This window comes from Nomascus leucogenys, chromosome 24 (genome assembly GCF_006542625.1).
Source record: "Nomascus leucogenys isolate Asia chromosome 24, Asia_NLE_v1, whole genome shotgun sequence".
Lineage (NCBI taxonomy): Eukaryota > Metazoa > Chordata > Mammalia > Primates > Hylobatidae > Nomascus > Nomascus leucogenys.
Window position 1 is genome coordinate 18,281,534 of NC_044404.1, and position 16,451 is coordinate 18,297,984.

Genomic DNA, 16,451 nt, shown 5'->3' on the forward strand with positions numbered 1-16,451 from the left:
ATGTCATTACCAGTAATTTTCGGTGTCCCAAGCAGTAGGACTGGGAGAGGCAGGAGTGCTTTGGGGACTATGGAAGTTTGAGGAGTTGTTTTCTGGAGAAGGTAATATTTTGTGAATCCTTCAAGGACGACCAGGAGGTATCCAAGTTATCCAAGTGAGGGAGAGGGCTTAGGGTAGAGGGACAGCCTGTGTTCAGGCCCAGAGGTTAGAGGAGGCTGTGTGTGCAGGACAGCAGAGGCAGCAGGGCCTGGCTGATGAGTGAGAGGTGCCAGAGGAACCTGAGAGCTAGGCATGGGCCAGATCTCCCTGCTGGGCGGGACGGGGGGGGATGTGCAACTTTTCCTATGGAGCAATGGGAAGCAATGGGAAGGTCCTGGAGACCCTGAAGAAGGCCAGGGGCATGCATTTTAGAGAAATGATCAGGGAGCACAAATGGGTGCAGGAAGCCCATGTTGCATACTTTGTCACCACCACCACCACCACCACTATCTTCTGAGAACCCAAGAGCTGCCATGCTCTGAGGAGGGGGTTACCATTCACTCTCACTCAGCCTTACAAGTGTCAAGGAAGGAGTAGTTACCCCTACTATCCAAATAGGCACAGAGGTTTAAGTGAATTAGCCAGGGCCATCCATGGGCCATGGTGAAGTTATAACAAGAGTGACAACTCATCTCGGTTTGCCAGAAACATTGTCAGTTTTAGGTGCTGAAAGTCTTTTATCCCAGGAAACCCCCTCGGTCCTGGGCAGATCGGGACATGTGGTGACTCTAACATAATTTATGTCTCTTTTCAGAGACAGGCCCATATCCCTCTCATGGAAGCACTCGCTGACCCCGTCCACCCCTGAGGCCAGACCTGAGCCATCCCTCTGGACACATCCCCTCGGAGCTGGGAAAGGGCGGGGAATGATGTCGGGATGTTGCCAGGCGAGTTCCCGGGAGTAGGAGCTATTTGTCATCACCTCGTTAGAAGGGTGCCAGGTTCCTAAATATAGCCTGTGATTTTGCTAAATGTGTCTTAACAGGAGTGGTGTAAACGCTGTCAGAGATGGAGGGGAGAGTGATGGCACCATCCAGGATAATGAACTGCTTAGTTAAGATGGATCCGTCTCCACTCCTGATCCGCTTCTCGATACTGCGCTTAGTGGGGCTCATGCATCAAGGCTGATTGGTGGCAAATTTAATGCCCTGAAAGACAGAGCTCCGTCTTTAGCTGGTGGCTGAGTAATTGGTGGATTTGCTTCTCCAAGGAATGGTGTTGAATTGTACCCAAAAGGAAGGTGGCAAGGTGGCCTCTGCTTCTGGCCTCCCAGGTTCAGGCTCAGTTAGCATCTGATATGGGGTTAGTTGGAGCAGGAAGGCCCCCCCAAATTTTACAGATGAGGAAACTGAGGCCCAGAAAGAGGGAAAACTTGCCTGAGGTCCTAGCGCTGGGTGGCAGTGTAGCTGAGACCAGAACTCACCTCTCCTCTGCTCTTCACCGCTGTGCTCCTGGCTTTCCCCACCCCTGCCTGCTCAGCTAAGCCTCCTCATTCCCAGGGGCTCCACAGGAGGGATGAACCCCGAAGTGCTTCCATTCAGAACCCCCTCCCGGAGGGTCCCCAGCAGGCACCTTCTTGAGCCTCCTCTCTAGTTTTATGTCCTCTGCCTCAGGGGAAGTTCTCACTTTGTGGGGCTCCTGACTTTGACCCCAGCCTGGATGAGATGTCTGGCTGAGCTGCGCATCTCTGAATCTTCTCTTCTCTCCAGTCAGCTTCCAGATGCCAGTCTCTGCTCTTTCAACCTCTACCTTGGAGCTGTCTTTCCTAGACTGGAGAGTGGAATGCCGGAGGGAGTGCAGGCAAGGGAAGGGGGTTGGCAGGAAGCATGGTGCCACCTCGCTCTGATCCAGGGTGTCCTGTTTGGGCAGAGCTTGTGTTGAATGAAGCTCTGGACCATGCTTTACCACTTTGGACCCTGTGATTATTCCTGCATCCACATTACACCTGGGGAAACTGAGTCTCATGCCGGTCCCATAACTTGCCCAGGTCGCTACTGAATGCTAGAGTGAGAAACTTGAACCTATCGACCGACTTCAAATTCTGGGGAGGTACATGGGTGGAGAAGAGCCAGGAAGGATGGGGAGGAGATTTTTAGGAAAAGAATCAGTGCAGGGTATTTGGAAGATGATGGAATTTTGTGAAATCAGGGCTGGGGGACTATTAATCGGACCTAGAGGAGAACTTTTCCTGTGTTTTTCTCTTGGAAACAGCTCCCTTGCTATATGAACCCTTGTCATCTCCTCTCCTGTGTGTGTCTGTGTCTCAGAGGTGTTTTCTCACCTGTGATCCAGGTGTTGATTGGTGCTGTCATAGCCTTGCCTGGCACATCTGTTGGAAAATCACCTTGCTTTCCACCTTCTCCCTCCCCACCCCAGGCAGAGAGCCCAGCTCCAGACCTGAGACTTAGACCCCACATATCACCTGATGTTTGTCCTGGCCTTGGATAAGAAGGGTGGAGCCCATAGCTCATTGCCAGGCTGTGACCTCAAGCCCTGAGGCAGTAGGGTCTCCCCTCTGCCCACCGTCTCTCACGTGAGCTGGCCCCAACCTCAGGTCTCTCTGTTTATGGTTCCTATCATTCAGTGTGTAATTCTGGGTCAGTCCTTTCCCCACTCACCTGGCCCAGCTCCTCACTGGCTTCCCTGCCGTGTCTGAGAGCCGGGCAGCTGGTGAAGACTCAGTGGCAACCGATGGAGCTGCAAATTGGGGGAGACCACCCAGGATTCCCAAGAGACCCCATCAAGTAGTATGATTCTGCTCCAGGCAGTAGCAAGAAGTGGTAGAAAGAAATTGGCTTTGGAGCCAGATGGCTCTCGGTTCAGATCCCAGCTTGGCTGCTCCGTCCACACGGTATGGAACGAGGTGCTCTGTAGCTCTGAACAGTAGCTCGTTCCTGTCGGTGACAGAGGCATATTTACAGGAGGGTACAAGGATCCAAACTGCCTGTGCCCATGAATGCTCAAAATGCATCACTTATTGTATTCATATTTTAATACTCTACTGATATTAATGGAATTCATATTCCAGAAGGAGAGGCAGATGTGCAAACAGACAATTGCACTTCAGTGTGACATACTCATGGTCGTGGCATCGTACAAGGCACTGGTTGCTGCCTGAGCTGCTGAAAAAATGGGAGTGAAAGTGCTGGGAAAACTAGAAGTGACACGCGCTCAGGCAAGGAGTTTTTAATCCTTAGGGCTAAACCTGTTTCTGCAGCCTGGAAACCCCACTCCCTCAGCTTCCTGCAGGGATGAGAAGGGGAATGCCCAGCTACGAGCATTTATCCCCGCTGGCTGCTACCATGACTCCAAGTAGGGGCATCCCTGGAATGGAAGGCACAGTCACTCTCGCTTCGGTTTACAGCAGGGTTTCCTGATGTTTGTTTTCAAGGACTCCAGCAGGGCTGAGACTAGGGTGAGACTAGCCAGGTGCACAGGGGGTAACATTCAAAGAGCCACCCACTCACTCTCAGGACGGTGCAATGAGAGGGTGTCCTTTAATTTTGCACTGCAGGCCCCTTGATTGTCTCACTCTATTCGCTCCCATTCCTGGCTCAGGTTCTACAAGATGCTCTGAAAAAGATGGGCTCCAGAGTGTAAAATATTAAGAAAAATGTCCCACTCTGGCCCAAACTTGGAGGGTCACAAGGCACTGTGAGCACACACTCCAGCTTCAGGGCCTTTGCTCTTGACATGTCTTCTGTCTGGAATGCTCTCTCCTCAATACCCCCATGGCTCACACCTTCCTTTATTCCAGCCTCCTCAGAAGGGCCTCCCAGGGCCCCTCTGGCTAAAGAAGCCCCTCGCCCATTACCTTCCATCACTTCACTCTGCTTTGTTTTTCCTCATTATGTTTATCACCACTGGACATATTTTCCATCATTTATTTGATTATGGGCTCCTCTGCTAAACTGGCAGCTCCATGAGAACAGGGATGTGTCTATTGTTACTGATATGTCCCCAGTGCCTACAACGGTGCCTGGTATGGAACAGATTCTCAATTAATATTTTTTTCATGCATAAAGGAAAGACAGGAAGAAGGAAGGAGAGAAAGTTAAGAGAAATCCTGAAGGGAAGAACGGGTTTAATTATACTTAACCCAATATCTCTTAAAATTCATGGATGATGGAAATCATGTCTTCCTGCCAGACATGGTGGCTCATGCCTGTAATTCTAGCACTTTGGGAGGCCCAGGCGGGCGGATCACTTGAGGTCAGGAGTTTGAGATCACCCTGGCTGACATGGTGAAACCCCATCTCTACTAAAAATACAAAAATTAGCTGGGTATGGTGGCAAGCACCTGTAATCCCAGCTACTCAGGAGGCTGAGGCAGGAGAATTGCCTGAACCCAGTAGGTGGAGGCTGCAGTGAGCCAAGATCACATCACTGCACTCCAGCCTGGATGACAGAGTGAGACTCTGTATCACACACACACACACACACACACACACACACACACACACACCATGTTTCCTGAAACACTGGTGAGAAGACCCCTATTCTCTGCACACTCTGGGAAAAGCTGTCTTGTCTTAACCTGTCAGAGCCACCCCACTCCTGCACACACCTCCTGATTCACCTCTAAGACTGAGTGCATATGCAGTGGGCTCTCTGATCTCACCCTGGCATGCCCCTGTGAATTCTGCTGCCCCAGACATCTGCTGCACCTGCCAGTGCTCCTAACACTACCACCCAATCACCAGAGCTGCAACCACTCCCCTACTTGCCCTCCCCGCCACCGCCACACTTACACTTGTAATTCCCTCATGGCTTGCCAATAAATGGTGACCCTCCATCCCGCCCTGCCTGCCTCACAGGCACACACCATCTGCACCCACCTTGGGCTGCTCAAAGATTTATGCATCTGAGAATATGTCCTTCCGTCCTCTTTCCAGTGGGAGGAGGACCTTCTCGAGCCTTGATCTCATCAGCCATCTGGACTGATGATGCTCAATTCATAACTATGTCTGCAAAGGTGAGAGAGAGCCCAGGGGAGGGCGGCCTCACTGGAAGATTGAGTCATGTGTCTCAGAATTGTGGCCATGGGGTCAGGTCCTCAACTCCTATTACAGTTCCTGCCACAATGCCCATCCTCCATCTTTAGGGCTGGAAGAAAAAAGTATGCAGGCTGCAGATGTACAGTGTTTGCCACTTTCTCCCACCTCTTCCAAGAGGCTGTAATAGCGTGGTGGTTGTCATGGAGCCCGAAGGTTTGGGTTTGAATTCCAGCTCTGTAACTTGCAGCTGTGTGATCTGGCAGGGGACTTCACCTCTTGGTTCGCTCGCAGAAAGTGGGAATCATAATAGTTCCTCTCTCCTAGGAGTGTCCTGGTGATTAAGTGAGTAGATGTATATCATATCAAGTGCTTAGCCCAGTGCCTGGCACAAAGCAGATGTGGACATCTGAGCCATTGTCACGATGTTACACTCGGGCTTGGCTTGCCCTGAGGTCTCCCTTTCCATGGGGTCTGTCCTCCTGAAGGTGGCCTCCTTGTTTGTCATGCCCCATGGCTAGGATCATCCAGGGTGGATCAGGTTGCCTCTGTGCCCACCCACAGCCCCCCATCCGCCTACCTAGAGGCTGGCTGGTCACCTGAGTGGTGACTGTGTTGGGCATCTCTGTCTCACCCTCACTGCTTGTTCCTGGAGGGCTGGGCAATGCGTGGGTCTCTGCTTCCTGGATCCTGGCCCCGGGCCTGCACAGGGTAGGTGGGAGTGAACTGGGGTTGAGTAAATGAGGAAAAGAGGATCCGGGTTGGTCCTTCTGATCTTGGAGTTGGACCAGTTGGCTCTGGTTGTGGCTTTCTCGGACCAAGTGGGCTCCAAGGCTATCCAGGAGCTTGACCTCTGGCCTAAGTTAGAGGCCACCCTGGAGTGAGCCCCATGCCTTGCCCCTCACCCTGGAGGCTGGGTCCTGAAGCCTCGGACCGTGCAGGTCCGCTCTGACTCCAACTTCCACATTGATCCTCTCCAGGTCGATTCTTGTTTTGTTTTGTTTTTTGTTTTCCTGGAGTGTTGTAACCATTGAGTTCCAGGCAGGGGTCAGGCCCATGGGTTCCATCTATTCAGCTTGCCTGCACAATTGAAATCTTTGAACCCATCCTGGCTAGTTTTCTCATTAAGACTATCGGACAGGATTGATCCATTAGATCAATGACTGGACATCAGCCAGCAGGAAGCCGATCAGATGAGCCTGGATGATCAGCCCAGGAATGAGGTCCCCCTTGGAACTGTGGTGACGGTCCAGGCCTCTGGGATGGGGCTAGTGGAGGCAGAGGAGTGGGTTAGAAGCCTCACCAGACTGGACTTTGGTGTGGAGAGAGCAGTGTCCCCAAGATGTGGCTACCAGGGCAAGAGTCCCAGCGTCTGCTCCAGGCACTCCCAGGGGCAGCTGGTGGTAGTCTGGGAAGCATCACCTGGTGTTTGCAACGAGTTCAGACTCCTCCCCAGATAGTGGGTCTATAATGGACTTCTCTAACGTATCACCACTGCCATGGCCAAGGCTTGGACCTGACCCTCCCTTTAGGTGGAAAGTATGTGTGATGGGAAAGCCAATGGCGGGTGTTAAGGAAGCCAATGGTGGTTTCCCAGGGCTCTCTTTTTATCAGGAGTCATTTGTTTATGAGGTTGGAAATGGAGGCGTATGGGCACTTAGAACACCATGTCCCAGTGTGTATTTCTCAGATCCTGGCTGCGTAGGATGGTGATGGGGCTTAAGGGGTGGCTGAGTGACCCATATTCAAATAGGTTTGGAAATGCCAAGTAAATACATTTCAGCATTCATTTCCTGCAGGACCAAATAGATGAATCATGAATGCCACAACTCTAAAAAGGGGTGGAGGGGCCATGTTGGAGCACAGAAGCCTTCTCTGGGGTATCTTATAGAAATACGTTGAGGCTCTTCTTGGAGGTGCCAGCAGGTCCTACCTTCAGGGGAAAATGTGTCCCAAGCAGAAGTGTTTTTGGTTTGGAGGGATCCATTGGAGCCAGGGAGGCAGCTGAAAGGGAGATGTTAAAGAGAGGGAAGAAGAGGGTGATTGGCTCCATTCGGGCCTGCAGTCACCATTCACGGAAACCACAGTGTGAACGGTGTCCCTCAAAGTTGTGCAACTACAGACCCCAGCCTTCCCTCCTCTGTCTGCTCTCTCCCTGGCCTTGCCCTCATCAGCCCAGCCCCCCTGATCAGCTCGTGCCCTTACCACCCCTTTCTCCTCTCTTCTGTAGGCTACCTGACAGTCAACATTGAGCCTCTCCCCCCTGTGGTGGCTGGAGATGCTGTGACCTTGAAGTGTAACTTCAAGACAGATGGGCGCATGCGGGAGATCGTGTGGTACCGGGTAAGTCACCAGCACTGCCCCCTTCATGTCCATGGCCAGGACTGATGGGAGGTCCTCAGATCCCTCTGGACACCCTCACTGGCGTGGCTATGACCTCGGCCCTGACCCAGTCCTGAGTTGTCATGGGCCTCTGCTGGGTCCCCGTCCTCTGCTGACACCCTCCTTGGGGACTAGCCCTCCCTTCTACCCTCAGGATTGATCTGGTTTCCACCTCCTTTGTGCTCCTATTATGCCCCTACTCTTGGAAAACTCCATTAGGCAAAGTAGAAGTTACTGAGAACACCCTGGGCCCTGGGCGCAGTGTAATCACAAGTGATGTCTGATGGTGGAATTTTGAGCATGAGGCTTTGGATAATGTTTTTGGCAAGGGAGAGAGAAAAACAGGAAGGCTTCCTGCCTTTTGCAAAATCAAATCACAGAGATAGTCTGCCACCTAATCTGACATATAGGACTAACCCTGGTGTCTGGCACCATCTGAGAAGGGAATTGGTTAGAGATGAGCAGGTACCCCCCTGCCCAGGGCCCAGGTGTTGGCACCAGGAAGAACAGCTTGGAGTCTTGAGCACAAGTGGCCTTTTCAACCACTGAGTGAAAGCTTCTTGTGTCTGGATGGGGCATCCCAGCCTTATATCCCTTTGCCACAAAGGAATTGGGGCTGGGCTCAGAAGGTGCAGTGGGCACTGATGCTTTTCTTGCAATGCCGTGCTCGAGTGTGCACAGATAGAGGCACCACCATCCTGGGGGAGAGCTCTTCTTCCATCATCTAAATGGGGGTTGGCAACATTTTTTGGTGAAGACTGAGATTGTAAATATTCTCCTGTCTGCCAAACATTCAGTCTTGGTCACAGTTACTCAACTCTGCTGGTATGGCACCAAAACAGCCACAGACAGTGTGTAAATGAAAGGGCATGGCTGTGTGTCAATGAAACTTTACTCATGGGCACCAAAGTCTGAATTTTGTACAAGGTTCATGTGTCATAATTTCTTCTTTTTATTTTTTTTCAATGATTAAAAAAGGTAAAAACTTTTCTCAGCTCGCTGGCTGTAGAGAACAGGCTATAGAATGACTTGGTTCATGGGCTATAGTTTGCAAATCCCTGATCAGAAACCACGTTTTCCTAATCTTTGTTGCCCTTTCTTCAAATGAAACCGACGGATAACACAGTCAGGTGGAGCTGTTCTGGAGGAAGTGATGGAGCGTGGAAGAGAGGGCAAGGAAGGTGGGGGGTGGGCACGAAGCTGTGATTCGAGATCTAGAGCTGGCTCCTCTGCTCCTTGGAGCTGTCACCACATCTACACACAGAGCATGGAAACTCAGAGGAATCCCTGGGGCATGCGTGCTCTTCATAGTCTTGACTCAGAACGGCTCTCTTCAGTCTCCTTCTTGCTCTTGGTCCAGGTGAGCTTTGAACCAGCCTGTCTTGGCTGCTCTGCTTTGCATTTTCGGTCTCTGATTCATGGTTTGCTGGTTGTTGCTATTTTGTTGGCTGTGATCTGCACTCCTGCTAATCAAAAATCATGGTTCTGTTTCAGCATTGCAGTCTCTCCTGCTTAGAGTTAATTCTAGTGCCCTCCACCCAAGCTCTTCAGGTAGCCTGGGCCTCACAGGTATGAACCTGACATCCAGCACCCTAGAGGGTCCCAGCCTTAGGGAAGGGTGCCATCCTAGATAGATCAGTGGGCCTAGAGAAAGTCAAGGCATATGTTAAATAGTGCCATGAACTGAATCACTAAGAGGCGTATTTACAGGATATGAGAACTGCTTGGCTGACACAGGCTGCGAGCATCTCATTAGCACCTGGCAGAAGGACAGGGATAAATTAACTCCAGCTCACTGCTGATGATTGGACCACATCTCTCCTTCAGCCATCCCATAGATGGGATCAGAGGGAGGGGTGGTGAAAGACAGATAGAAATATGGAGACCCAGTGGGAACAGTTAATGGAGCGAAATGGAAGGAAGCTTGGAGATGGGAAAATAGCACTGGGCACCTCATTGCCTTCCAAGCTCTTGAAGCAACTGTCCTCCCTCCAGTTTGGAATCGAATGTTACTGTAGTCACAGTGGTGAAAATCTCCCTGCAGAGGCTCCTGCTGGAGTTACGGGCAATGCTAGTGACAGGCTGGGCCCAGGTGTAGAAGCCAGAAGCAGGTTTCCACATGGCTTGACTTGATGTTCTTGAAGATGGTGAGCAGGACTGGGGCAGGAGGATCCATGTCCTGGGCTGGACAGAGACTCTCCTTTTTCTTCTCCATCCTCCGGTAGGGAGACCCTCCTCTCTCCCAGACTCTCGCTGCCTAACCTTGATGCCACTGATTGTTTTAAGAATCAGTGGCATCTCTTACCAGTGTCAGGCCCTGTATATCGGGCCATGGTAGGCTGCACTAATTAATTTATTTTATTTCATTTCACATCCTTTGACTGAGGGCCTCTGGAGCAGGCATATGCAGATGTATGCAAATCACATGCAAATCACCCACTAGAGCCAAATGCCTGGGCCCTTGTAATTCTGTAGCTGGACGGAGGTGGTGGTTCAGCTGACTGGTTACTGTCCTCAGGTCCCAGGGAGCCCACGTGCCCTGCCTATGATGGGAAGGATGGGGGCAGAGGAAGGAAGGAAATTCCAGGGAAGGGCTCCATGTGGCCAGTTTTTGCCTGCTGCCACTCTAGCTTTCCGTAGTGATTGTCTCTCTTCCCAAAGAGGCAGCTGAAGGGAGAGAGATAAGAGCCTACCAAGATGGGGGCTGCAGGAGTCAAGGTCAGGGCAGGGCTTCCAGAGGGAATGGGAGCAGTAGCAACGGGAGTTCCAGTGTCCTCCAGCCAGACCCTCCTCTGACCCCTTCCTCCTCTGCCAGACGAACCCCCCCTCGTGGCTTCCTTCCCCCCCTCCATCTCCCCACAGCCTGCCCCCCTCCTCCAAGCAGGGAGCTGCCGAGTGCTGTTTGTTTTCTGTACGTGTGTTTGCTTCCCGTCCCAGCTTCCTTTCTCCATCCTCTGTGAATGAGCTTACAGAGCCCGGCTTGGAAGGAAATGAATAGATTACACAGGCCCAGTCAGGACTGTGTCTCCAACCCCGTTAGAAGGAAGAAGCAGGGCATTGTGATGAGGCTGCCACTGCCTGCTCAGCACAGTGGGCACAAAATGGCCCAAAACATGTGTCAAGCCCAGCAGCCTCCCTTCTGGTCCTAAATACATTATCTTAGCAAAGGGATCATCCTGAGCTGTCAGAAAACATCACGAATGCATTGGATTCTTTGGGTAAATCAGGGCAGCTGATGAAATTATCTGAAGCTATAGGGATCACCTAACCTTGGAGCTAACAAGACCTCTGGCTGGATATTTGGGAGGGTCTTGCTTGTGGACCCCTCAAGGGAGGGGAAGGAAATTGGGAGGAAGTGGCAAGAGCCTGACTCTTGAACACTTTACCCCCATGGTCTGGCCAAGGGGGAGGAGCTCAGCCCATTTGTAGAATAAGATGCCAAAACTATGAGAACAGACTCAAGAAAGTATGTGTAATCTTAGCCCTTGGGTCTGGGTTGCCCAATATGGTAGCCACCAGTCACACGTGGATGTTAACATTTAAATTAAATCAAATTATTTTTAAAATTCATTTCCTCAGTCAGACTAGCCACATTTCAAGTGCTCGCTAGCCACCTGTAGCTGGTGGCCTCCATATTGGACAGATGAAGTATAGCACGTTTCTATCACTGCAGGAAGTTCCATTGTACAGCCTGCTGTAGAGCACTGAGATTTTCTTCTGCAGCCTCTGGAATACACTGTGCTCACCTGACAAGAGAATAGCAGTGAATGCTCATCGAGTCAGTTTTCTAGGCAAACTTGCCCTGAAATGAATTTTAGTAAGATGGATCTCATTTGGTAACCTGACATCATTAGATTGTGTGTGTGTGTGTGTGTGGTGTGTGTGTGTGTGTGGTGAGGGAGGGTGAAAAAAGGGAGATGGTCATCATGCTCAAATCACTTCTTTGAAAACATAAAGATGTCAAGAGGGTCGTCAGCCCTGTGAGGTGCTGGGTATCGTAGTTGTCTGTTAAAGCCTTGTTTAACTTGAGGATGCTTTTAACCACCTGCCTCTGCTTTCTCCACTGTTACAAGGGTTCATCTCCCAGATTTGAGTGACCAGGCTTCATCTTCACAGCTCATGTAGATAAGCTCCACAAAGCTTTTTTTTTTTTTTTTGGCTAATAGAGTAGGGGTGCAATTCTATACTTCACCAGTAGGAGGCTGTCACCTAATAACTAATCTACCCTAGCACTTAAGTCAGGACTTGGTTCAAGAAAATGAATAATAAATAATGTTCTTTACTTAATCATTCCTATTTACATCTGTAACTGGGGACTTATTTATTAATGCTGCTTATACTAATTTGAGTGGCTGACATTATTGAGCCTTTACTATGTGTGAGCACTAGATCAAGTGCTTTACATAGATGATGATATTTCATTTTCGTGTTTTCACTGCAAGGTAGATACTATGATTAATTCTGTTTTCCAGATGAAGAAACTGAGGCCATTCAAAGCGACTGTGTCTCGGGTCGTGTTGCCTTCCCTGACTTCTCCAGAAAGCTGTAGGCACATCCTCCTCCGTGAATCCTCTTTGTGGGTCTTTACACTAGTGCGTACCTCAGCATGTCAAAATACCTGCCCCTGGACCGTGATTATCTGAAGAGCAAAGACTATGTCTTTTTTCCTGCTGTATTCTTGACACCTAGAGCAGAGTCACCTCAGTGAACATTTGCTAAATTAACAAATCATAGAGCTATAATGTGCACCTGTTGATAGACCATGCTATGTAGCCCACTTCTGTCTCATGTGGGCATCTGTGTAATGTTGATAGTATCTGTTGGTCAGGGGGTGGGGAGTGTGGGTCTTTGGATACTCAGGGGGCTTTGTTAAGTATGAAGGAAAAGGGAACATTTCTTATTAGGAAACACTGTCTGAACTCATTTAGTTGGAGGCCACCTGCCCAGCAGGCAAAGCCAAAGGTCTGTTTATATCATGGAACTCCATTAAACAGTCACAGAGAATCATGGGAGTTTAACCTTTTACAGCAGTTTTTATCATCCCTCCTTTGTTTTCACTCCTTCTTTTACAATTTGTTCCCGGGAGCTGCTCTGGGCCCAGGTTACAAGGCCACAGAAAAGAGAGCCAGAGAGAGAGAGAAGGAGATCTACAAACAGTGATAACATCCCTGCTTTCAGTACCCCCTTATCTCACCTTTTTCACCATGTGAGAAGATGCATACCTGGGTGTGTGTTTTGTGGTGCAGATGATGTGACCTTGCCAGGGTGATCATCCCTTCTGGGTTCTGCTGGATGCCTCTGCAATGAGGGTTTGTGGTCGCCTGGGACAATTTGAAAAGGAATTGAGACTAGAGGCTGGGAAGGCTGAGGTAGGAAGAGAGAGGACTTGGGCATCAGAATACCTGTGTGTGAGTTCTGGTGTTTGACCTTGGGTGGTGACCTAACCTTTCAGCCTTTTAGAAACTTCACCTGAAATTGGGCATGAAAACATGTATTTTGTAAGCTTAAATGAGATAATGTCTGCAACCAAAAGAGCCCGTTGTTTAGCTCACTGTGGCACCTATTCAATGATAGCTATTGTCATTTCATGTTTGTTGATAGCTTACAGGATCTAGAGAGGGAAATTATAGAATAAGAGGGGAAGGTATTTGGGGAGGATCACCAGGGTTAGATTCCTTGAATTCCATCCTACCACCTGCATTCCCAAGGGATATGGGCAGAGACAATGCTTTAAATGGTTATGCTGGTGAACTCACTGGGTTTCAATTCTTGGAAACCCAGTGGCTTAACACAGTTAAGCCATTTCAATGGATTTTAGCTCTCCCTGAAACAGGGAGCTATTTCAAAATGGATTTACTATCATTGGCTCTCTCTCAGTCCCAGCCCTTGACAGTGTTTCATTATTTGAAGCAAAATTGAAAATGATGATCCTAAGGAGACAATACAGTCCCACCGTATCATAAGGGCAAGAAGGTAGGTACACTCTCGGGTGACCAAGAAAGACCAGCACCAAGGTCCCAGAGGATGGGGCTAGACAACCCCTTTGGCCCTTTTTGCTTGGCAGCCTTGTTCCCGGGAGCCACTTTGGGCCCAGGTTACAAGGCCACAGAAAAGAGAGCCAGATAGAGAGAGAAGGAGATCTACAAACAGTGATAACATCCCTGCTTTCAGTACCCCCTTATCTCACCTGGCTGCTTTTTGCTACTTCTCTGACCCCACATTCTGATCTTGAGTTCAGATCTTATAGATATAAGTCTGGAAAAGGATGTGAATGAGGAAGACAAAAGCCAGGGTTGAGCCAACCCAACCTGCCTTGTCTAGACCTCCTTCCCCAACCCCTGGCCTTCCAAAGAGCCAGGTTCTCCCTGATGAGGTGTGTCCAGTGCTCAATCTTATCGTATCAGTCACATGGGAAGGAAGAAAAGGCAGCCAGAGAGGGCCCACCAAAGGAGAGTTGATTTTACAACAAATGTAATAACACATAATGAGGAAATAAGAACAAGTTCCCAGGTCTAATTCCATTGTAATCTGTATTCATCTGTTCTTATGCTGCTATAAAGAACTGCCTAATACTGGGTAATTTATAAAGGAAAGAGGTTTAATTAACTCACAATTCTGCCGGGCTGGGGAGGCCTCAGGAAACTTACAATCATGGTGGAAGGGGAAGCGAACACGTCCTTCTTCACATGGAGGCAGGGAGAAGTGCCAGCAGGGGAAATGCCAGGTGCTTATAAAACCATCATATCTCGTGAGAACTCACTGTCATGAGAACAGCATGGGGAAAACCATCTCCATGATCCAATCACCTCCCACCAAGTCCCTTTCAAGACAAATAGGGATTATGGGAACCACAATTCAAGATGAGATTTGGGTGGAGGCACAGCCAAACCATATCACAATCCTTTAATTCAACCCCAAGGAAAACTCCACCCCTAACCACGGCTGTTAAGTTGTAACCATCCAGACTCATCACACCGAGCTCCTCCTCCTGGGGATGGGGTGATGGGAGAAACCTTCAGCTCCCTCTAGAGGCGAGAGTGTGAATCACAATCATTGCAGCCCTGATCCTTGATCTTTAATGGAAGTTCTGTTGGAAACCAGCAGGGGTCCCTCACTCTGACAGCTCATTAGACTTTTCAGAGGCCACTAAAAATACACTGCTGCCTGAGACTCATTCTACAGTTATTGAATCCGAATTTCCAGGACTGGAGGCTCAGGGCATTTGTACTTTTAACGAGTTCCCCAGATGACAGTGACGCAGTCAACCCAGCCAGGGAGCATGTCATGGTGTTTGTGAAACTCTGATAGAGGGAGCTGTTCCATGCACTCATCCAACATTAATTCAACACATATTTATGAAACCAGGATGGTTCTAGGCACTGGGATTTCATCAAGGAAGAAGACAAGATCCTGTGCTCAGACAGTTTACCATGGGGGAAGAGTTAAAAAGATAAACAAATAAGAAAGATACCAGCTAATGATAAGTGCAGTGCATATAATTAAAATCGAGTGGTGGGATAGAAAGGGATTGCGTGGTCAGGAAAAGACATTTAAGCTGAGATCACAAAGGCAACAGGAAACCTACCATGCCAAGGGAAGAAGGCAGAACAATCCAGGCAGAGGGGGAAGCAAATGCAAGACAGTTCTGTGGGAAAAAGCTTTGTATGTTCAAATAACAGAAAGTGCATGTGGCTGGAGCAAAGTAAATAGGAGGTGATGTTGGAAAAATGGGCAGGAACTGTTCATACCGAGCCCTGTGCTCTAAGAAACTGAATCTGGAGTTATTCTAAGGGCACCAGGAAGCATTGAGGATTTTAAGCAGAGAAGTAACAGGATCTGGTTGACTTTATTAAAAAGGTCACTTCTGGGTGGAGAATGGATTGCAGAGGAGGTGAGAGACTGACAGCAGAGGGATCACTTGGAGGTTAGAACAGTCCCGGCAAGAGACAACAGTGGTTTGGTTGAGTACCAGGATGGTGGTAGTGGAGATGATGGGAGGGAAAAATGTTCTGCTTATGCTTTGCAGGTAGAAGATAAACGACTTGCTAACATGTGGAAGGGATGAGAGAAGGGGGGATTCAGGATGACTCCCTGCATTGGGGCTTCAGCTGGGTTTGCAGGAGCAGTGCTGTTTAATGAGACAGGGAGGACAGGACAGGAGAAGCAGGTTGCAGGGTGATATGGCTTGGCTATGTCCCCACCCAAATCTCACTTTGAATTGTAATAATTTCCATGTGTCAAGGGTGGGGCCAGGTAGAGATAATTGAATCATGGGGGCAGCTTCCCCCATACTGTTCTCCTGGTAGTGAATAAGTTTCATGAGATCTGATGGTTTTATAAACAGGAGTTCCCCTGCACAAGCTCCTCTTGCCTGCCACCATGTAAGATGTGACTTTGATCCTTATTCACCTTCCACCATGATTGTGAGGCCTCCTCAGCCATGTGGAACTGTGAGTTCATTAAACTCTCCTTTATAAATTACCCAGTCCCAGGTTTGTCTTTATTAGCAGTGTAAGAACAGACTAATACACAGGGCCGGGTGTCAAGCACTGTCTGTTGGCCATGTTAAGCTGGGAGTGCCTCTAAGACATGGAGATGGAGCTGCTGCAGCTGCTGTTGAGGCCACAAATCTGGAATGTTGGGGGGAGGTGAAGCCTGGAGACTTATACTTGGTATTGTCAGAGAATGGATGGTACCCAGTGCAAGACCCTTGGGCACTCCAATATTTAGAGATAGAAAAGTGGATCAACAGAGAGGCTGAGAAGGAGGAGGAACAGCCAGCAAGATGTGAAGACAGTGAGGAGAGTGGAGTGTCCTGGATTCCAAGAGAAGAAAGTGGTTTAAGAAATAGAATAGTCAGCTGTCAGCTAGCTGTGTCTCACACTCCAGTGAGTGACTTGAGAGCAGAGAAATGACCATGAACTTGGTAACATAGAGAGCCCACTAGGGACCTGGGCAAGGGCAGATTCTTTGGAGGTCCTGGGGGCTAAAGCCTAGCTATAGTGGGCTGAGGGGTGCATTGAGATCAGCAGTAAC

The 16,451-nt window shown here is 49.4% G+C and overlaps 1 protein-coding gene across 1 annotated transcript in view; it reads left to right on the forward strand.

Annotated features, from left to right (window-relative positions):
* Positions 1-16,451, forward strand: part of IGSF21 (immunoglobin superfamily member 21) — a 276,852-nt gene that overhangs the window by 102,271 nt on the left and 158,130 nt on the right. Inside the window, exon 2 of the mRNA XM_030805089.1 lies at positions 7,264-7,376. Coding sequence (XP_030660949.1) covers positions 7,264-7,376 — 113 coding nt within the window. The remainder of the gene's footprint in view (positions 1-7,263; positions 7,377-16,451) is intronic.